Below are 22,669 nucleotides of genomic sequence, written 5' to 3'. Positions count from 1 at the left end.
CAATGCCAAAGCATCCTTTTATTAAATCTTTACATTTTCCTTTTTAAGTATGAAAATAACATAATAATCCTATTGCAGAGATTTTAGAATAGATAAAAGCAAAAAACGTCAACCTCGAATCCTCCCCATCTAACCCCATTGCTGTTGGCAGGTGGTGTATTTCCTTCCTAGTTTTTACAGATGGGCTTTCCATCAGGACTGCCAGGGGGTGAAACAGACGGGCTCCTCTTTGTCTCGGGCATCTGGCACATGGCAGGAGCACATGAATGAGAGAGGATGACGGAATGGATGGATGTTACAAAGGGGTCTGGTCTGGATGACCTTTCAGATTCTTCTGATCTCTAAAAACTCAGGATTCTTTGATTCCTGCATAGTAAATGCCTGGTGTTGACCCAGGGCTCAGTCCAGTGTGCCAAGCCCAGTGTGCTGGGGTCCCAGAGGTGTCTGATTCATGTCTCTGTCCTGGGAGAACGTGGTTTAGGCGGTCATGGGTGTCCCCAAGCTTTCCCAGCCTTGGTGAATGAAACTCGGGACCCATTTTCACAGCATATTTCGTTCATTGACTCTCATCTGGTATTTACTGAGTGCTTACTATGCACTAAGGGCTGTCTTCTTTGGAGAGAAGATGGTGGGGTAGAAAGTGTATGAGTTTGGAGTCAGGCACCCCAAGCTTCTGTCCCTTCCTGGCTGTGTGGCCCTTATCCAGGTGACCTAACCTCTCTGAGCTTCCACCTCTTTGTCTGTAAAACAGTCACATCTGCTGTGAGGATCAACTCAGCTACACACATGAAACACCTGCGAGTAGTAGATGCTCAGTGCAGTTTACTTCCTTTTCCCCTCCCTCCCCTCCATCCCTCCTGCCAGTACCAACAGTAAGAGCTGCCACTGACTTAGCAAGTGGTATGCCAGGCAGAAGAGGTTTGCATACATTATCAGCTAATTCTCAAATTATTGCCCCCTTGAGGTAGGTAGCATTGTCCTTCACCCGTTGTGACATCTAATTTCAAAACCAGAGGGAGCTCGGCACCTCCAACCACTTGTGGGAGAATGTGTCTCTCTTAGGGTCAGGTTCCCGTGCATCCTTTTCTGTGCTGGGGGTTCTGCTCACGCAAATGCCGACACTTTACCTGCTGAAACGGTTTACAAAAAAAGGAATTTGGGGCCGAAACGGGACCCTTTGCAAGTATACTTCAGGGTGCATGAGCAGCTTCCCTTTCAAGGCAAAATACGATGAATCCAATATGGGGGAGGGAAACACACCTTGTGCCGCCCAGATAGCCTTCGGAGCTTAAAGTGGGTCAGATTTCCCAAGGGCTGGAGGTTTCATTTCTGACTCGGATGTTTTCTTGCTGGCACCTACAGGGAGATCAGATGCAGCTTCAGCTTGCTGCTTTCTACTTCTGGGGTCGGGGGCAGCTCCCAGAGGGTTTCAGGTGGGGAAGGAGCAGCACGTCCTGGCTTCACCACTTTTTAGATGTAACCTTGGACAAATGACTTACACTCTGCAGGCCTGATTCTTCAACTGTAAACTGAGGGTAAAGTCAACAGGGCCTTTGGAGGATTCAACGGGATTCTTTAAAGTGCTGGGTACGCGGAAGTCTCAGAAGTGTGCTTCTGCTCCCTCGTTGAGGGCGCAGGGGTGGGTGGGTGGTGTTTTCCGGGCAGAGCTCACTTTGTGCGCTGCGGCTGGACAACTTTGGAAAGGGCTTTCCTACCATGAAGTGAATCCCTTTGAAATGCCACGTTGTCCTCCATGGTCTGCTTTCTGGAACCTCTTCCAAGCATCTTGCCAGGAAGGGCCTCCCCCACCCCCCCAGCATGTAGCTCCTCCCCTGCACAACCACGCCCCCTGCCGGCGAGACCTGGGATCACAATCAACCTCAGGATTGCTACTCGGAGGACGAAATCAGGATCAAAGCAGTCAGTTATAGGAAGGTTCTCTGAGGACTTGAGTGAAAGAGTATCTGATGATCTGGGAACACCCACATTCTGCAAGGGCGATGTGGGTGGGTGTTGTCTCCAGAACGCATGTGTGGAAATGTGATTGTAACTAGCAAAGGGAAAGCCTACTCAACTGCATCACGTTCTTATTTCAATGGTTTCTAAAACATGGCATCAGAATTCCCACGGAATCCATGGGAATCATACAGAGTGCTGGGCCCCATCCTCAGCCTCTGTTTCACGTTTGCAGCCCGAAGAGAATTTGTTAGGTGTCTCCAGCCTTTCCTAGGATGAGCGTCCTGAACCACGACCCTCAGTGGTTCAGTTCCAAAAACCTCTAACAGAGAGGGCTGCGTTACAGCTTGGTGGCACCAACGAGTACGATCACGCCACTCACCTTCTGCTTTGATTTCCGACTGAATAAGCAATTCCTAACCATACTTTGGCTTCACGTGTAGATTTTCCTAGAAGGGCTCAATGTGGTAATCGGCAAGTGAGAGTAATCTGGTCTGCCTGACGGTTTTAATTCTTTTTGTAAAGTGAAAAACTTGCATTCTGGTTTATCTACTAGTCTCCTGTGAGTCCAGGTGAGGGGCAGAGTAAGTCTAGGTGAACTAAACAGAGTCTTTTCTGGATCCACAGGCGCTGGAATTCCATGGTCACATCAAGGCACTAGTGGCAGATGGTCAGTGCTCACCCATGTGACTTGCTCGTTGGAATGTAATGTATGGCACCCAAAGGTGGTGAAGAGGGAATGTGAGTCCCATGCTCTTTGCCCTGCTGCACGGCTAGATGCACAGAACTCCAAGAAGGCAGGGTTTTCTGTTGGAAGCAGCCTGACTTGGCTTAGACACCAAGCGAGGAGAGCCACCAAAAGCTCTGACCTACAGTGGACTGTGATCTGAGCACGAGATGAGCCTTTGCTGTGTCCAGCGACTGGGATCCCCTGGGGTTCCTGCCTTGGCCGTTAGCCACAATGAGCTCCCACTGTCCCCTCTCCCGTGTGAGCAGCTAAGGTCGTTCTGTTGAGCACACCTCTAGCTTTAGAGCTTGTGCAGGGAGAGATGCCACCCCAAGTCCAAGTCCCACACTGGGTGGTGGGGTGGAGGGACGGGACAGGTTTTTTTGGTATACAAATGACCACCCACAACTGGGCCGGCTCATCCTTACTGGCAAGATCAGGAGGAAAAAGGATGATTCCTGCAGGAGCTGACCTTCTTTCTTTGGTCTCACCTGTCCAGGTGTTTAGCATGGGGCCCAGCATATGGCAGATGCTCAGTCAAGACGGGCCATCTTGGTGACGAAGCTGCAGCCAAGTCTCCTGGCAAGGGCTGAAGAGGCTGTTGCTTTCTGGCACAAGTTTGGAGGTCATCAGGCATTTATAAAGAAAAAGTTTATTTTCATCACAAGAAGCACACAGACTATATACAGTACACACCAACAGAAGTAAAAAAAAAAAAAGTGCATTATGCATCTTCTACTGCAAATTCACAGTACAAAAGATACTGCCTTTTAAATATATAATATAAAAAAAACAAGAAGAAAAACAATATAATAAAAAAAATCATTGATATCATAACGCAACCCACTGGAACCCACTGGCGGCTTCTGAAAACCAAAGGGCAGCCCATCTTGTGGAGCTCCTGATGGCGGTCTGTACCTGCATTTTGTTGCAAAGAGCTCAGGACACCAGCAGAGAGGAAAACGGGGGGCCTAGGTGGTAATAAAAACTCTACTGAACAGGAGTACAGTTGCGTGATGGGGGACAGGGGAGGGGCTGGGCCGTGGTCCAGGGGGAACCTGGACCGCGCCACCCCCCGGCTGGCCAGCAAACCACTCCCGTCCTTTCCTTGCTTACTACGGACCGGGCCGTGGCCGAAACCATGCCTGCCTTGCCAGCAGAAACCGCCAGCGCCGTTTCTAGCAACGCTCCTGGCCTGGCCGCGGGCAGGTGCGAGAAGCCGCGCAACAGACCAGCACAAGTACGGGGCAGGCAAGCTCCAGCCCTAAAACGCCAACCACTACTGACGAGGCAAAGTATCCAATCACAGAAGGCGAGAGCTTAACGGTTGCCCATAAATACACAGTATTTGTAAACTATTATTAAGGCACTCGATTGTAAAACAATAATTACAGTGTCGGGAAGGAAGGAGGGAGCGGCCATCTCCTTGAGCAGCGCGGCTGACAGAAAGGACAGCAGAGGACCGGGGGTCTGGTTCTAAGACTCCTGCTAAGAGACCGACACAGGCCGGGGCTGCAGCACCCACTGCAAGACAAAGACGAGGTGGTCACATCCACACCCACCAAGGGCAGCACCGCACGGCGTTGCTCCAGACCGTTCAAGGTGACCCGCTTCATAGCTCGGGTGACACAGCGTGCGTGTACGTGAGGGAGGAGGGATGCACACGTGATGCTCTGATTCAAGTGACAGATAGATAGATAGATTCAAATACATATATATTTGTGCAGAGTGAACTCACACACATACGTATTCAACTGCAGAGCAGACAATAAAAAGACCAAGTAGCTGAGCACAGGGGTCCAAAAGTACCTTCATTTGGCATGCCGCATCGGGGAGACGCTGGGGGTGGGACAGTAGCCGGTGACCCTGCACCACGCTGTCCCGTTGACACAAATCTCCTGCCCGCTGGCTCCCCTGCCGGAGGCGAAGGGGCGGCCGTCACTGTGCCGGCCGCGTGGGCGCGGGGAAGCCCTGCCGGGTGGCGAGCCAGAGCAGGGTTCTGGGAAATGTGTTCTGGCACCAAGTGTTTCCAGCCAACAGACAGCAAGTCGCTCTTCGGACACCCTGGGTGAGGTTACTCACATGCTCTCGACTAAATGACAGCACTCCCTCTCGCTGGGGAGCAGGGGCCCCAGGGGAGCAGGGGATCCATCAGCCTCCTGGGATGGCACCTGGGCACAGCGCTGACGTAACAGGGTTGTCCTGACGATGCTAATTCTATGGCCTCATTGGCTCCATCCCAGGTACCCTCTGGGCTTATCCAGGAGGGAAAAGGCTTTAGAAAGGGCTGGAACGCTTTTTAGCTGGAGAGGGTGGGATGGAGCGGAAGTTGGGTGGAGCTGGACGGAGTTAACCTGCTCGCCTGACGGACCGGGTGCCTCCACCCAGCAGAGAGCTGTCCGGCAGCCGAGAGGTTGGCACTCGTGCCTGCACTGAGACCAAGGAGGCAGGGGAGACTGGGGGCAAGAATCTTGTTCTCAAGAAGTTCATGATATGATGCACATGACTCCGAGGCCCTGAAGTAGCTACAAGACAAGGACATGGAAATCGGCAAGGTCAAGTCCCGATCAGAGGGCAGCACGGTTTCCCCTCTCTCTGTGACCACTTCTCTTCTTCGACTCAACAAAACTTTGAGATGAGAAGACCTCCCTGTATCAATGCAAGAGGAAGACCTAGAGGAGTTCACTCTAACTTTGGCATGCCATGTGAATGAGAGTGCAAGTGAGGGAAAGGTGAGGTGCAAGAGGAAATGCAGCTGAATTCACAGGGTACTGAGCTGATTTAGAAAGTTTCTGTTCTCTACTAGTTCGACAAAGGCATTCCACGAAGATGGCAGTCACCAGAATCAATGACTTTCACAGCATAGACCACTGCCGCCTACATTCGGAATTTCCCCCGTCTGCTAAGCTTACAGATGAAGCATTGGTCAAGATGTGGCCCAGCTTATGGTGTAAGCTTTCTTTTCAGAGACCGGTATGGATCTGTCTTTGCCGAGGTGTCTCCAAGCCTGGTAGAGTGCTCTTGTCTTGTTAGTATAACGTTTAAAATAGCAATCTGCCATATGTTTGTGCGCCACTGATCTGGGTCTCAGAGAAAAACCTTCACCCTCTTCTCCAGGCTACAGTGTCATCCATCAAGAATGCTTCATTTTGCTCTGATGATCGGCACCTGGGCCCTGGTCTGTTTAGATACTGATAGACTAGCTCCTGACAACGAATGGATAACTTTGCCAAAAGTCAAAGACCCACTAGCATTCGTAATCCTCCTCCCACCCTTTAACTGGATAAGAAAAATTATGGCTTTCAAAATGAAGGTCTTCAAAAATATATCCTACCCAGGCATGGTTAAAAAACCAACATAAGCCTGGCATCATCAAATCTAACGGATTATTTTGACACAAAAGTTGATCCACCACATGAAATTTAATTTGGCAAAACACTGAACCCGATATATTTTTTGGAGACTGTGCTCTTGTTGGCTGAGAGACAGGAGGAAACCCAACTGGGTTTTCCGGAATAAGTGGATAATCACCTTTTAAGCTGATTACAATTGACAGTGGTGGGAAAACAAACTCCGATAAGGTAAAATAACGTACACTTTAATAAAAAAAAAAAATAAGGCCAGGGAGAAAAAATTTCTGGAGAGAGGGTTTTTGCAAAAACTCTACCCACTAGTTGAAATACGGACTAGCCTTCTTCCCGAAGACCCTGCCCGGGCTACTCTTGGGGGCCCAGTTCTGACCAACGTAAGATGGCGACTCATTTACCCACATTTGGAATTTGGCTGGCCCTTGAAGGATTTCTAGTTTCACTGGCCAGGGCTCGGCAAAGGTTTTCTGTAAAGAGCCTGATCGCAAGGTAGCTAGCTTAGGCTTTGCGGGCTACGTGGTCTCTGTCGCCTATTTGTTAATGTTCCGATAACCCCTTAAAACTGTAAAACACAATCTTAGCTCTTGGGGCTATACACCATGGTTTGCTGACCCCTGAATTCAACTTAACTGACCTCTTCTCTCTCTCCAAAATATTTTAACATCCTGTCTTGCCGGCCAACATCAGAGGAGTCCCCTCCACTCAAGATCCTTAGAGGGACGACTCCCAGAGCCACTCAGGACCACGTGCCACCCTGCCCACCGGGAAGAGCCGCAGAGAAACCGGAAGCAGCGTTCTCACCGCAGGAAAGGGAGACTGTAAACATCTGCCAAGGCTTCCACCAGTCCCACTTCTCAGAGAAGCTGCTGCGAAGTTGTTCCTTGAGAGTGACTTGAGCGTTCCTCACTGCTGAAATCTCCTTTTCCTCCCCAAACATGAGCACGTGTGACCTAATGAACCTGAGTGCTGGGGCTCCTGACGGGGCGACCCACATCTCAGAATCCCCGGCCCCGCCCGACGCTTGAGTCCCTACGAACCACAACATGACCGCATTGGGTTCCGCAGCAGATGAGACTCAATGATACTCTGTGGGTCCTTCTCCCCAGATGGGGGACAACTGGACTGACCTTTAGCAACAACTGAGGACCCCACACACATCTCCCCCCACCTCACCCCAGGGCCGGCCAAACACGTGTCACTCAGCTGTGACAACACACCAGGACAGGCAAGTCAACTGCTCAGAGGACCTCCACTCACCCTGGAGTTGGCCTGACCACAGCATTCGTGCCTTCGTGTCACTTTAACTAGCAGTGTTTGGTGCAGGCACCTTAAAAGTCTTAGTACTTTTTGGGGTCCTGACAACCACACAACAGAAAGTTCTCTTTTGGAAAAATCTCTTCTGACACAGCATTTTCCCCTGGGATGAGCCTTGGTCACTACTGGAGCTTAAAAATAAAGAGCACAGCAGGGTCAGAGGTAGGACTTCTACTGCCACCACGAGTTTTCCCAGAAGGGCCTGAATGAGCTAGGACACGTGCCGTGGTGGCAATGCCAGTGCCACAGCTATTCTTTTGCAGGTTGTGCCAGAGGATTTTTTGTTTTTTGGCTGTGTTGGGTCTTCATTGCTGTGCGCGGGCTTTCTCTAGTTGTGGCGAGCAGGGGCTGCTCTTCACTGCGGTGAGCGGGCTTCTTATTGTCGTGGCATCTCTTGTTGCAGAGCGTGAGCTCTAGAGCGCAGGCTCAGTAGCCATGGCGCACGGGCTTAGTTGCTCTGCGGCATGTGGGATCTTCCCGGGCCAGGGCTCGAACCCGTGCCCCCTGCGTTGGCAGGTGGATTCTTAACCACTGCGCCACAGGATTTTTGATGCGTGTGCATCGCTGCATAAATGCTCTTCTTAACACACGAGAAGCACCTGAAACACCTCATTTGGAGTCAAGAGTCTACTCCCAGGCCACAAAACCCATGCTCCCTTTCTTCTTGTGCTGTATGCTAGGTATTGTTGTTTCTTCTTCTCCCCTTTGCCGCAAGACGGGAGGAAAAGTAAGGATAACGCCAACTGTTTAAAGGAAATCAAGACAGAAGGGGTGGACCAAAATCCACAGTGAAACTAAAAGAGGGATCACAGAAGTCCAAACGCAGCCAAAGGCGGGTCAGCTTTTGCTCATCCACGAAGGGCTTTTCAAGTTTTCCGGGGCAGATTTCCCTGATGGTTTAGAGGTTGCAGCTGGGTTCCTGGGGGCCACTGGGGGCTCATGCAAGAAGGAAGACTCGCTCAACCTGGCATCCTGGGAGTCAGCCACGGTGGAGACGTCGGCCTCACTCGACAGGTCCTCCGTCGAGAGGTTGAGGCTCCCAAGCTTGGCGAGGGAGTGAGAGCGCTTGAGCGGGGACGAGACCGTGAGGCCCGCCAGCCGGAGCCGGGTCTCGATCTCCTGTGTTCGCTGCTTCACCAGCCCGGGCTTCCCGCGGACGCTGTGGATGCTGTCGCTGCTCGAGCTCCGGGTTAGGTTGGAGCTCATGGAGGATGAGGTCGGGGTGTAGCAGATGGTCTTCAGGAAGTCTTTTGAGAAGTGACTGGTGTGGTCTGGGCGGCAGAGGAAGAGCGGGGGGCTCTTCAGTGGGGCTCCTTCTGACGGAGGGGGGCCCGCCTCGGGCTTCTCGTCGCCCTGGGCTTGGCCGGGCAGATCCGGGTCCTGGTTCTCCTCGGGGATGCTGGCCTCCAGCCTGCCGGCGAGGCCATCCTTGCAGGGGGCCACCGGGTCGGCCGGCATGCCCTTCAGCCTTTCTAGTTCTTTGGTGTGCTTGCGGACCAAGCCCGCCTTCTGCAGCTGGATGATGGATTCCTGGTGCTGCATCAAGTAGCTGTTGGCTGTCGGTTTCTCGGCTTCTTTACTGAACAGGAGCCGCAGGTCCTTGGCCGGCTTCGCATCCTTCTTGGGTGGCGAGTTGTCCTTCGCTACTTCCACGCTGGGAGCGTTCTTAACACAGTGAGAATTCTTCAAAAGGAGGGACTTTGGTAGGACTTTGTGAGTCTCTCTGGAAGGTTCCAAAAGGCTGGCTGGTAGCTCTGGGGCAGCCCCGGACCCAGGGCCACTGATGTCTGGCCTCCTCGAGCCTGCTGGTGGTAGGAATGGGGGAGTTTCGGTTGGGCCAGAGGACAGTTTCTCTGAAGCTCGGGACCTGCTGGCCACATGGGCCATGGGGGAAGATGTGAGGTGGGGCAGGAAGGTGGGCTGGGTGCAGATGGCGGGAGCACCGGGGTTCTTGCATCGCTCCCCGAAGGCCTCGGGAATCCCGCTGGCTGCAGGGTACATGCAGTCGGCGCAGGATTTGTAGGAAGGCTTCACTTTGTTAAGGATCCCAAAGATCGCATCATGCTGAAAGGGACAAGAACATCGTGAGGACGCGACACAAGCCGAAGCCTGAAAAATACAAGGAGGGCAGGAGGAGGGGCTGGGGCAGGCACTGGGCTGGCAGTGCTCTCACTTCAGCTGGGGCTGGGATAGAGCCCTCTCAGAACCCATATGACCGTGACTCAAGCAGGTTAGGGATGAGTTAGAGACACTGAATCGAACTTCCAGGAAGCTATGAGCCCACAGTCCTGCGCAAACCTTCGGCCACATGGCCAGGAGCAAGGCCTCCAAGGGCCTCCCTTCTCAACTCCACCTCCGCCACTTGCACCAAATGACCCTTTCCAGCGCTCTCGTGTTGCCTGGAAACCAGAGTGACTTTGCCTCACCCTTTCCCCTCGTGGCCTCGTGAGAATTAGTGAAATAACATTTCCGGCACAGTAACTGTGTCTCCCTTTCAGAAGGGGTCCGGAGTCTGCAGCCTGAAGACAGAACCCTTCCTGTCTGGCACAACAGAGCATGGCTCCAAGGAGCCACCATCTAACTGTGCTCTTCGCAGAGAGGTGACAAAGGACAGAAACGGTTCCGGAAAGACTCTAATACAGACCCAAACATGGGTGCCCATGGCCCCGATGAGGGAGCCAGACAGAGGTGGGTTTCATACACCAGTGGAAAGCACGTTTGCACCACTTCCCAAGAAACACCCCGCCTCTGGTCACTGGGGGTCTCCGTGAGCTCAACGTGGGCCTCTCCATCCCGCCCTCCTCCTGATGGGCAGGGCAGGCCCTCACTCCCTCACACGCCCATCGAAAGGCACCAGGGCTGCTCTTCTGGGCTGAGACCCAGCCGGGAACCGCAGACGTGGAGGCAAGAGGGTGACTCTCTTCCCTCGCGAGTTGTTTCGCTGTGAGATTCCTGAGGCGGTTGAAAACCAAGCCTTCTCGGCAAAAGGTTTCTCCCTGCCCCTCTGTCGTGTCAGGGACTCATGCCAGCCCGTGTGGCAGCCCGAGGTCCCCGCAAGCTAAGGAGTCAGGGTCCGGTCCAGTCCTGGAGGAGTCAGGGGGAAACCCAGCCCCGATTCCTGGAGGCTTGCGAGGGGGCGTGTGGAGGGCGCCTGGTGGGGCAGGTAGGGGCCGGGTCTCCTGCGGGACCCCATCCTGGTCAGGGTTCCTGGGGCTGGTTTCCAGGTCGACCAGCAGGGCTTGGTCATCCCTGTGGTGAGGCCCAAACACAGACATTTTCCTGAAGCTTTGACCAAAGTGTCTCTATGTTTGTTTCTTCTAAAAACTTTAGAATCTAACGTTCTAAACCGTGGTGAGATCTACCATGGTGGGAGATTTGAGAGCACCTTTCAGAGCTCATGGGGAGACAAGGGAGGAGGGAATTCATTCATCCAGCTCCTACTTAGGGAGCGCGCCTGTCCTGTGCCACGCCTTGCACTGGGCGCAGGGGCTTCGAGCAAGACAGTCCCCGCCCTCCGAGGGCCCCGTCTCTGGATGCCTCTTAAGCTGTGCATTTCGGTCTCTGTCCCATCCTCTGAGCCACCCCCATCTCACATGCCTGGCTTCCATCTCACCCCATCGGTCTGCCTGCAGACCACTGCCAGAGGGGCCTTGTCACCAACCCCCTAACACCCTCCCGTGCTTCCCAGCGCCCTGGGAGGAAACACGCAGGGCCCTGCCATCATGCCCCGAGGCCCTGCGTGCCCGGCCACCTGTCCAACTGCGCCTCAGCCACTGCCCCTCAACCAGGCCAAGCTTTCCACCCTCAGGGGCCTGGGGCCCAGAAGATTCTCCTCCTAGCTCTCTGCACGGCCAGCTCCGTCTCATCCCCTCCCCTCCCACCTTACCCGTGTCACCACCTGTATGTTCTCTTTGCTACAGCCTTACATGTTCACCTCCCATCTCCCTGTAAGACCACGTGGGTTGAGCGACCTTACAGCCGTGCCCCCTCACCAACCTGACCCCGGAGTTAATAAACACAACTTGAACAAGTGAATGGATGCTTGTCTCTAGGTCCTATTCCCTAGACAATGTCACCCATCCACACTCTGGCCAGAAAAGGAAGGCTGGGTCCTTCGTTTATCTTCTTATCCAGGCTTCTCTCGTGGTCCCCATTCTACGACTCACAGCTACGTCACCTCGGACCAACCGAGGCACCCCTGTCCTGGACAGAGAGGTTTTATATCATCTATCTTGATAGGCGTTTGCTCTTTAAAGGGAAGGTGAGCAGTGAGGGAAATTTGAGAGTAATTACTATTCAGTTTGGAATCTGGGTCCTGATTTGGAGTCCGGGGGATTTAACCTCCCAGTATTGTTTGCATTACAATGTGACGATGGCGAACTCTCTGTACAGGGGGTGCCTCTGTCTGCCTCCCCAGTGCTCTCACTAGAGAATCACAGCTGGCCCGGGAGGTGGGTGGTCAGGCCACTGAAAATGAAGCTTCCTGCCCCCGGGCCAGGGCGAGCCAGCAGCAGAGCCAGGGCAGAACCCAAGACCAGGCAACGGAGGACGTCCCTCCATGAAACCAGCCTCCACGCGTGGGCCACTTGGAGGAGGAAAAAGGCTGGAGGAATTCTTGATTTTCTGAGCAAGTGCCAGGTTGAGGCAAAAGCCCTGCTGCAAATAACCCACCAAGTATGAGAGCTACGAGGGACTGCTGGAGTTAATTAAGCATTAGAGTCTGAGTTGCAAGACTAGATACTTGACGATGTCGGCTTTTTCAAGGTGGCAACGGTGTTATGGTTAGGTTATAAACGGAAGCATTTGGGATGGAAATGACAGATCTGGGATTTGATTTGTTTCAGGATAATCCAGGGTATGGGAACGTGGATGGGGGTGAGATGAAAGGAAGAAAAGCCGTACACTGGTAAAGGCTGAAGCTGGCTGATAAGTTATATGTTTTGTGGGTTTTCTTTTTCTTTTTTTTTTGGCCACGCCTTGCGGCATGCGGGATCTTAATTCCCTGACCAGGGATCAAACCTGGGCCCCCTGCAGTGGAAGCGCGGAGTCCTAACCACCGGACCGCCAGGAAATTCCCATAAGTTATATGTTTTATGTTTTACATAAGAAAAAAGGAAAAAGACTTTGAAACTCTGCCTCAGACATGAATGAGGCACCGGGGTGAAGAGGGCATATGGGGGATGATCACCATTCCCCAGGGGTCCCGGGTCCTCCGTCATCTACCATCCCCATCGGCCTGCAGAACTGCGTGCAAAGCCACCCACTGAGCTGGCAGAGGCAGCTGTTGCGGGGGCTGCCCCCGGGGCAGAAATGGCGTGCGTGCCGCCACCCCCTTCGCGGCCCCAGGCCTACCTCGAAGTCGTCCGGGCAGCTCCTCTTGCTGTTGTTGTTATTTAGGTTTTCCAAGTTCAGCAGGTTATTGAGCTCGGTTACGGGCTGCCCCCACTTCCCTGCTCCCGGGGCCTCCTCCCTTTCCATCTCCTCCACCTGCGGCGTCGAGCCACCCCGGGCGTGGGGGCTCCCAAACTCTAGTTGCTTCCTCACTTCCTTCTCACAGAGTCCAGGGCCTTCTGGGGGGTGTCCGGCCGGCTCGGAGGCCTCTGCCGGCTGAGCGGCTTCTTCCAGCAGAGCGTCCCTCTCCAGATCCTCCAGGTGCACCCAGCCGCCCGTCTCGTCTCTGGGGCAGTGCAACAGGGGGTCTGAGAGTCGCCGGAGACAGCAGGGGAGAGCGGGTCCCCCCGGGGCCCCGCTGCCCGGGAACCCAGGCTGGGCGGTGGCGTCCAGGCAGGGCGGCTGGGCTTCTGGGGTGCCGTCCAGGGTCTCCGGCAGGAAGTCCCCAGGCCCCGCTGGGTCATCCACAGGCTGCTGGCGCCACAGCTTGTTGTGCCGTTGTTTGCTGGGGGAAGGAAGGCAGAGGAAGGTCAGCAGATGCCAGTGCCCAAGGGTCCTGGGAGGAAGGGTGTGCGGAGCCAGCAAGAGGCAATCCAAGGCTCGGGTGGACACCAGGGGCTCCCCTGGGTAAAGCCTCTCTCGGTTCATTTGTCCCCAAGAAATTCGAGAATGACAGAAATAGCCTTAGGACCCTAAGTCATCATGGCTCCCGTACGTATGGCATCCCACACATATGATCCATGTGGAGTCACGTAAACAACTTTGTCACGTGATGAGGATGTCACAGACATGGGAAGAGGGTCTGGACCTGAAATCCTATCATGGTCCTAGTGTGTCCTCTCTCCTGGTGAACCTGGTCATGCCACGGATGTTCCGTCTCTGTTTCCCCATCTGTCAAATAAGAAACCCAATCCTCTCCTACTTATGTCACAGGAAAATAACGCAGATCGAAGTAGAGAGTCGATAAAGACTTATACACACTAACGTTACCACGTAAACACGTAATGCACCTGAATAAAGCTGGGGAGATGCCAGAAAACTGGAAATATTTGTGTAGGTCAGAGAGATTACAGGTCAGTTTTTAAAATAAGTCTTCTAATGCTGTGTTATTAACTTTTATAACACGTTTTGTAAACGTAAGGGTTAAAAAAAAAAGAAGAAGAAAGAGGCTCAGAGTGAAATCAGGTAAATGAGTCACCTCCATTAACCTCAGAGGATCACCAACATCCCAGGGTTGTGACAGTTAAGAGGAGAAAGAAGTAAACATAAAAGGACATGCAAACTAAGGGTTGGCTGTTGTTCTTCAATGCGAAGGAGGAACACGGTCATTCACGGCCGTCTGCTCTGTGTGCACGATCCGGGCAAGGCCGAGAGGGCCCTCAGGTGGGGCTATAATTCAAGGTCAGTGTTGTGCTGCTGTGAACCTGCCTGGCAACCCCTGGTTAGCCTGCAGACCCCCGATGGCAGCAAATGACTGAAGGGATACCGGAGGCGAGAGCAGGATGTGCCCCGTCCTCCTCCTCTCCGTCCCCCTCGGCCCTGCCTGAGCATCTGTCCAGCCGCTCTCTGGTTGACAGTGAGGGAGTCCAGAGATGTCCGGAGCTGTTCTCCAGACCCGCCAGTCGCTTCCCCAAACGTGGCCAGGAAGCTGGTGGACTTAGCCTGTGGCCTCCTCACAACACCGGGCAGAAATGCCCCAGGGAGGCCTTGGGCAGACTGAACAGAAAAGGAACAGGGGGAGAGTGAGTCCCCAAGTCCAGCAGCGATCCACCTGGGGTCACTGGGGGACCCCGCCGTGGGGGCAGGATCACCTTGCACGGGAACCCCAGAGGCTGACAGACCCGGGCATGCCCCCCGATCCCTGGGCCACCCACTGGCTGTGTGTCACGGGACACCTTAACCTCCAGCGTCAGTTCCTTATTCACCATAAACGGGGGATCCCCTGTCCTCTGCAGACCTTTTTCACAGTGGGGTGGGTGGGTGGAGGTGGTGGGTAGAGAATTACAAAGCAGCTATGTCATCACTGACCGTGAGCCGGGTCTAGCGAAGCAGCTGCGCGGCGTTCGTGGACACTTTACAACGATCCTATCAGGGGGATTAGTTCTTAACTCAGAAGAGGAGACTGAGGCCAGGGAGAGATTGATGAGCTTGCCCTGAGCTACCAGCTCGTCAGCGGTGGGCCCGGGTCTGCCTCTGCAGTCCCTGGAGCTGCCCTGCGCTGAAGCCTGGCACGGGCTTGGCACAGAGCAGGTGCTCGGGAAACGGGGCAGCCCCGGGCCGAGACTCACACGGAGTCCTGCCTTGGATTAGAAGCCGTGCCCTGCTCCCTCCAGCTGCAAAACAGCTTTATGTGCGTGCCAACACAATAAGCACAGATCCCTCCTGGAAACCACTAATCAAACCCCAAACAATCGTTGTTTTTCTCAAGCCGGCTCCCCCCAACCCCAAGAGGCAGGATTTTGGCTGTGGAAGCCACCGCTGGGCCAAACGGGAGCCCGGCTGGGATGTGGCCGGCAGCCCCGGCCGGCTGGGCGGCAGGGCTTCTGGAGCTCGGCTCTGCCAATTCTTCTCTGCAGACAGGCACCCACCTGGCGTCCAAGATGCCTTCATACTCAGACAGCTGCCTCATAAAGCCCGCGTTGGGGCGTGTGATGCTGCGTTTTTGCTTCACGTAGTTGTAGGCTTTCTCCAGGGGCCAGCCAAATTCCTTCATCGCATAGGCTATGACCGTGGAAGCAGAGCGACTGACACCCATTTTGCAATGTACCAGGCACTTGGAGTGGTTCCTCCTGCAGCCATGGGGGTGGGGAGGAGAGGGCAAAAGTTGATACAACTGCATTCTCTCAGGTCTGGCACAATGGATCTTTTTTTTAAACTCTGAAGTTATCTCATTGCCCAAACCCCCCGAGGTCCTGATGTTCAGGCAGCAGATGTTCACACACCCTCAGTCGGAAATAACTTCACTGCAAAATCAATTAGCATACAATGGGAAATCGAGATCACTCTGGCCTGGCCTGGCCAAGTTTTGCAGGGAGAAGGCTCCCCAACCGGGAACCTTCCCAGGTGGCTAGGATCCGCCGGGAGAACAGAGGCCCTTGGGCAGGAAGCAACCCGGCAGCGAAAGGGGTTATTTGCACAAGCTACTCACTCAGCTGCTAGAGCAGATGGAGACAGGGAGCAGGTTACTGTAGAGAAACAGGGTCAGCGAACTGAAAGCCACCGGGCCCCTGGCAGAGAGCGTGCCTCGGCAGACAGGGGGGTCAAGGAGCCAGCCTGAGTCCGCAGCACTTGACTTGGCCACCAGAGAAAGAAGCCAAAGGAGACAGACGGGCCGACAGGCTTTTTGTAGGGAGATGGTACCAGCCCAGGTGAGGCTGATCTAACAGACATGGCAAGGCCAGGAACACTGTTGCTCTAGCTGTCGCCTGCTCACAAAGGTGAGGGGCACCAGGCTGGGGAGGGCTGCACCTGTGAAAGTTTATTTGTACAGGAGGTAGCAGGCCGGCCAGCCTGACTGTTTCCATTAGAAGCAGCACACCTGCTCGGTGCGAGCAGGCTCATTTCCTATTCCCCAGGCTTCAAGTTCATCCTCAAACCTCAGGGGTTTTTTTGGACTGCCAAAGTCTATCCCCCAGGGACCCAGGGGAACTAAGATTTGGTCCTACATCATGGAGTTTCGACCTGGGTGCAAAGCAGAAGAGGAGGTGTCTCTTGATAGCATCTCAAAGAGTTGTCTCTTTCTGGTCCTGACTTCAGTGAGACAGAGTTGTTCCACAGGAGAATAAGGTGAGGACGAAAGACATGTGACAGCAGTGACAGGCTCGGGGCAGGGGGGACCTCTGATGGTCCGTCCCATTCTACATGAACAGGAGTCACACTCACTCAGGTGGAGGTGGGCCACAGCTCAGGGCATCTGCCCGAGTAGATTTCTCCAGGGAAGCAGCCCCAAAGGTGCTCTGAGTCACGTACGATCCGCCCACCCTCCTCTCTCCTCTGGCTCTGTGACTCCCCATGGGCAGAGCTCCCAAGAGTGTCCGCTTGGTACAGGGGCCTTGCCTGCAGCCAGTGCTAATGACGAAACGGGGGTCAAACGTCACAGCAGGTGAAAGAGAACGAGCTCATTTGGGGACCCCTGGAGAAGATCAATGACTTGGCCCTTTCGATGCTTGGGGTCCAGGCACTCTAAAACCAGAGGCCCGTCAGACATCACAGGCCCCTCAAGCCAGGAGGAAGCTGTGTCTGGGGTCACCATTAATGTCTGCCCACCCCGCGGCTGCTGGTCAGCTTCTTCCCCAGCCTGGTTTCTCTGACTTCTCCGCCCACTTACTTTGCCTTGTTTATAAAATGGTACGCCTCGTTCCAGTGGGCGAGGAGGTCTGTGGTCTCTTCATCATAGACTCGGATGTTATGATACGCAAATAAGCCAGGGAAAAAATTATCTATTTCTCTAGTGACGTTTAAAATGTAGTCAACACTGCAATGAGAAAGGAAAAAAAAAAAAAAAAAAAGAACAAATTGGAGAATCAGAATGTGGATGGAAAAAAACCAAAGTAACAACAAACTGAGCAGAGAAAAAATTAAATACACATTTATAAAGGGTCTGTGTTGTTATGGCAGGACTTCATAGTGGTGGTCTTTGGGTTTTTTTTTTTTTTGATATCTTCTAAATACCCTCTACATGATGAGAATACATTATATGTATGATAAAAAAACAAATTTCTGCCTAAAAAACTTATAAAAAGAAAGCTCCGTCCAAAGCATTGCTAAGCAACATTAATTCTGGAAAGTAATCACACATATTACCTAAATACATTTTTTAACTCCTTTAAAGTTTCAACATTCGTAACTATTCTGAGTATACAGAGGCTTAAAAAAAAAAACACCAACGTCTCCACTTTTAAGTAGTTAAAAAGCTGAATATATCCATCCATTTTTTATGTCCTTGGGAACTGCCTTAACTCCTTTTTGAAACAAGGCAGGCTGTAAATAAATAAATAGTTGGGAGGGTCTGCTAACCCAGTAAACTCAGGTTCTATAGTTCTCTAACCTTAATACTTACATTCCTGGAAGACCAACGTAATTTCAGGAGTTTGAAAACACCTCAAATAGATTTCATAAGAGCATACTTAAAAATGCTTTGGGAAAAAAAGAAAAACCTTTAAAATCATTTATTTATTCCCAGCAAGATATAGCATAGACAGCATCACCCTATACTTTAAGATCACTTTCTCTTGAAAGAACACATCTTAACCAGTAGTTCTAAAGATATATTTTAAGACTTGTTTAGTCTTGACTTTTAAATGCAGTAATTCAAGAATGCCATCATGTCAGACCCACAGGATGGTGATTTTGTGGCTGTGTTGTTTTTTTAAAAAATGTCCAGACATCTGTTCTTGAAGGTCTAGGTTTAAGCATTTTTTTTATCCCTGCTGCCGAATATTTCTCAGATTGAGACAGGCATGTGTTTCTGGCCAACGCTGAGCATTTAGCTGCAAGATTCCCACCAGGCTCAAAAGTACAACCACAGAGAGAACCAGGAGTGGTCCGGGGAGCAGGGTTGCTGACTGGCCCACTGGTAAGTGCGTCCAAACTGGTGCTCTCAGCATCTCTGCAGGGCGGGGGTGGGGGTGGGGGGGCTCGTGGCCGCATCAGCATCCAAGGCTGTCCTATACCGTTTGAGGGTGATTTAGAATCATTCTCCCTGACACACACATTTCTAAACCCCAGTAAAATCTAAAACCCATGAATTATTCAGGAGGTGGCATTTTGAAACACATCTGTTTAGCTATGCAAATCAGGCCGGCAGCTGCTTTGGAGATTGGGGTGGGCAATTCCAGGCAGGCAGGCAGCGCCAGGGCTCGGCTTCAAATGGACGGCTGAGCTGAGTGTTTCTAAGCTGCCTGGAAGGATGAGGGAAGACAAGGGGAGCAGACTCACCCTGAGCCCTGCAGTTCCTCCAGATTGGATGCATTCCATTCAGAGCCCTGGGGGACAGATCACACAAACCCCCGTGAGTGTCACACGTCAGCCTCAGAGCTGCTTACGGGATGCACGGTGTGCGCTAGCCCTGACGGTGGTGGGTATCTCATGGGCCCCTGGACTCAGAGGCCGATAAGAAAGCTGATAGAAAGAGGCCGATATCAGAGCAGGTTCCCCAGGAGTTCGTGGCATTGTCAGGGAAAGGGGCTGGCCGAGGAAACCCTGCCCCCGTTCATCACTCCCTTTCCTAAGACTCCAGCAGGGTCCTGTCACCAGAGGCAGTGACCTCTGACCTCCCACGCGGGAGAGGGTGCTTTCACATACCACTGACTAGAGCAGGAATTGGTTTACCTTTTCTGGGAAGTATTTGGCAATATTTAAAAAGTTCCCACCCTCTGACCTAGAAATTCCACTTACAAAAAGCTACCCTGAGGAAACACCCAAAATTCACAGAGATATATGTACAAGGGTATTTATGGTTATTTATAATAACGAAACAGCAGAGACCACCCAAAGGTCCGACAAGAAGAAATCATATGATGGAGCCGTTAAAATAAATCATACTTTTGGAGGATATTTAATGACACAGGGAAATACCATATAATGAAAAAAAATTTTTTAAAGCAGGGTACAAAACTATATAATCAAACAGTACAGTTCTTTCCTTTTCTTTCTCTTTCTTTTTTTTAAGAAGCTATAAATGCATTATAAAAAAAATCCAGAAGATAGAAAAACAAACATACCAAAGTGTTAACAGTGACTGCCTCTGGATTTGTGAAACTGAGAATGCTTTTAAATTTTCTTCCTTCAACTTATATTTCCTAACTTTCTGTAACATGTTTTAACTTCATACTTTAAAAATGGTATTAAAAAAAACCCCATTTCTGAGCAGGCAAAGAGCACGGAAGGGAAAAAACAAAGAAAAAAACATCACTTTGCTCTTAGGAAATGCTATCGACACAGAGTCACAAAGAGAAGCACCCTCTTGGTCTCCCTATAAACTTCCTTTCCCAAGAGGGCGGACCGCTCCAGATGCAGAGGCTGCAGGGGCCCCAATGGAGCTGGCAGCATGTGGGCACTAGCTGGATTTTCATATTGGAGGGAGAGGCTCAAACATAAAAATTCCTTTAGTATCTCTCATGGAAAAAGTGACATAAAGCACCAAACCACACTGAAAAAAATAACAAAAGCTCTGCTAAGCCTGTGAGCATCCTCTTGCCGTGATCACCACCTAGTGGAGAGACGGGCCGAGGTGCCTTCAGTTCTGTGTCCACCAGGGAAAACAATCAACTTCCCAGAGAGGATTAGAGCCGGGGCTGCTTTCAAGATTCAGGCTTCAAATCCACACATCTATACACATTTAAATATATATACATTAAACATTTATAGATCTATGTATATAGATCAATATATATATAAATACGTTAAATATATATTTAATACATTAAATACGTATCATGACATATACCTTTGGGGAACTACTGATTACTTCCTATAGGCAGAAAACACAGTCATTCATGCCTTGGGCAGTAAATACACGTCCTCAACTTTCCCAAGGATGTGATTTCTGCTCTAACGATACGGATCGTTTTTGAGTGCCTACGGAAACTGCACTCAGTGCTTTAAATATGTACTAACCGAATCCTCACACTCACCCCCTGAGGTACAGGATGAAGGAGAGGAGAGGCCAAGAGACTTGCCCCCGGGCACCTGGCTGGTCAGGCTGGGGAGTGGGAACCTGCCGGGTGGGCCCGGTTTCCATCGCACCGTGCCCCCTCAGTAACTAGTAGCGTGCCTTCCTCTATAACCCCCTGGCTTTGAAAACTTGCCAGCTGCCTTCTATGGAGACTTACAGCTTTAAGAAAATGTGAGCGAGGGACGGAGTGAAGAGAGTGATGTGCAGGCCCCGCCAGCCGTGTCAGCAGGGCCTGCTGCCTCCACGGGCTCTGGGAGCAGGGCAGGGGGCAGCCTGGGGACAAGTGGGGGGTGTGGGAGGGACGCTGCGTTTCAGGCGTTTGGTCTGTCTCCTCGGCTGTTTCTCATGTCTCGGGACAAGGAGGCATAATTCTGGGGTTAGGCGCGGGTGTTCCCTTTAGTAACTGGGGTTGTTTTAGTTCGAAGACCATCTGGAGGGGGTTTCTGTTAGTGACCGATGAAGGCAGAGGGTGGTGTGCATCTGAAAACGGTTGCCAGCTGACTACGCCAGAGAGCTTTCAAACAACTCCCGCAGCTCAGCTGGGAGCTGCGGCGCAAACATTTGGCTCTCGAGCAAACCCGTAGGCTGCAGGCCAGAGAAAGGGGTCAAGAGGGGAGTTCCCGTAAAAGTCAGGATGGAGGCTCCAGGAACTCAAGTTTCTCCCCCTCTATGACTTGCTGCAAACTCCAAACAAATCAAGGTCTGATTTACATTTCCCAAACCAGACCCTGCCAGTGCGCTGTGCCTCTTACGAGATAAAGATGGTCGAAGATGAGGGAGGGCTTGTCCATCTGTCCCAAGATAAGGAGCATCTCGTTGTCTATGAATTCCTTGAATTCTTTCAAGTTACAGTTCATCTGTTTCTCTAATTCATTACGGATCTGCAGAGTGGAAAATATTAGGAAAGGGAGTTTGTTTAAAAACAAACAAAACAAAACAGCTTCTCCAAAGAAGTAATAAAGTCACAACATGAACTATGACTGTTTTCAAAAAAGTGTTTTTTGGGCTTTTTTGAGTAAGTACATATGCATTTAGGCACGCTGCACACACGCGTGGGTGGTGGGAATGCAGGCTACTCGGCCTCGATGTGAATCTGACTAGGGGACGTTTATTATTTGAAAGAAGGAATTTGATTCCCTTGGGATCTTTTCTACTGAGTTGAAAAAACTTATGCTTTTCCAGTTATCAAATCTATCGCCACGAAAACGTAAAATCAATTTCATCTTGCTTTGGAAGGTATCACGATAGGGTTTATTATGTATTAATTCATAAAAAGATTGTACATTACTTTTTTAAATGGCAATTTCAACCTCTTAGATCTATTTAGTTTAAGCTGTTACTACAATTCATTGCATTCCTTGGACAAAGAGCAACAGAAAAAAGTCATCGAGAAAAACATTAAAAGGCAGTTTCATCTTGCTTTGGAAGGCATCACAATAGGATTTTTTTTACATGCACTAATTAATAAACAGATTGTATACGGCTTTTTAAAATGGCAACTTCAATCTCTTAGATCTACCCGACTTAGGCTGCGCTAGGGCAACAGGACACAGGGATGCCCATGACCTCTGGCCCACCCAGCAGGGAAGCACTCTTACTTCCTTGGACGTCACATTCTCCAGGTCCTGACTCATCATGATGCTCCGGAGTTTGGCTTTGATGAGCCGCTCAGTCCTCTCCCCTTCAGTTGGCCTGGAGAGAAATCACATTCAGGAAAACGCAGAGCCATGGGAAGCCGCATGAAGCCACGGGAAGCCTGCGGTCGGCGTTCACAGAAACCCCAGCTGCTCCCGGGCTACCCGGAACATGGCTTGGGCACGTTCACAGCGAGAAAGGGAGAGGGACAGGGAAGTCGCCCAGGGGCCACCAGAGGGGACGGCAGACCAAGGGGGCAAACAATGGTTGGGAAGCAGACTCATCCTGCGGGTCTGGAGAGCCTCAGCCTCTCAGGGCCGGATGCTGGAACCGCCATGCGACATCCCCACAGCCCAGACCCCCTAGACTCTGCTGAGGACATCACTATGTCTTCAGGCAGCCTATGGCCCCAGCTGCATCCAGCTCCCGTTACCTCCTTACACGCTTACACGAAACCAAAATCTACGTGTTTCCCTACAACTTCTACGCATCAGCCTGGTTCTAACCCTGGGGCCACACGGACCACGACAATCCTTGTACGTCACACCCCTTCATATGTTCAAAGGCATGTATCCTATCCAACGCTCTAGTAATTTCTTTGAG

The 22,669-nt window shown here is 51.8% G+C and overlaps 1 protein-coding gene across 5 annotated transcripts in view; it reads right to left on the bottom strand.

Moving 5' to 3' along the window:
- Positions 1-22,669, bottom strand: part of SSH1 (slingshot protein phosphatase 1) — a 64,543-nt gene continuing 41,874 nt past the window's right edge. For 3 of the 5 annotated variants that reach the window (XM_059040291.2, XM_067014510.1, XM_067014512.1), the window contains 7 exons: positions 22,030-22,123; positions 21,184-21,312; positions 18,694-18,740; positions 17,084-17,230; positions 15,345-15,545; positions 12,718-13,261; positions 3,320-9,429 (listed from right to left, as the gene is read on the bottom strand). In XM_059040291.2, coding sequence (XP_058896274.1) covers positions 8,203-9,429; positions 12,718-13,261; positions 15,345-15,545; positions 17,084-17,230; positions 18,694-18,740; positions 21,184-21,312; positions 22,030-22,123 — 2,389 coding nt within the window. In that variant the 3' untranslated portion in view covers positions 3,320-8,202. Of the gene's footprint in view, positions 1,357-3,174; positions 3,292-3,319; positions 9,430-12,717; positions 13,262-15,344; positions 15,546-17,083; positions 17,231-18,693; positions 18,741-21,183; positions 21,313-22,029; positions 22,124-22,669 lie in introns of those variants that run through there. The other 2 variants (XM_067014511.1, XR_010836727.1) reach the window with 2 other exon arrangements.

This window comes from Kogia breviceps, chromosome 15 (genome assembly GCF_026419965.1).
Source record: "Kogia breviceps isolate mKogBre1 chromosome 15, mKogBre1 haplotype 1, whole genome shotgun sequence".
Lineage (NCBI taxonomy): Eukaryota > Metazoa > Chordata > Mammalia > Artiodactyla > Physeteridae > Kogia > Kogia breviceps.
Note: the sequence above shows the minus strand (reverse complement) of the source record. Positions and strands in the feature narration are given on the sequence as shown.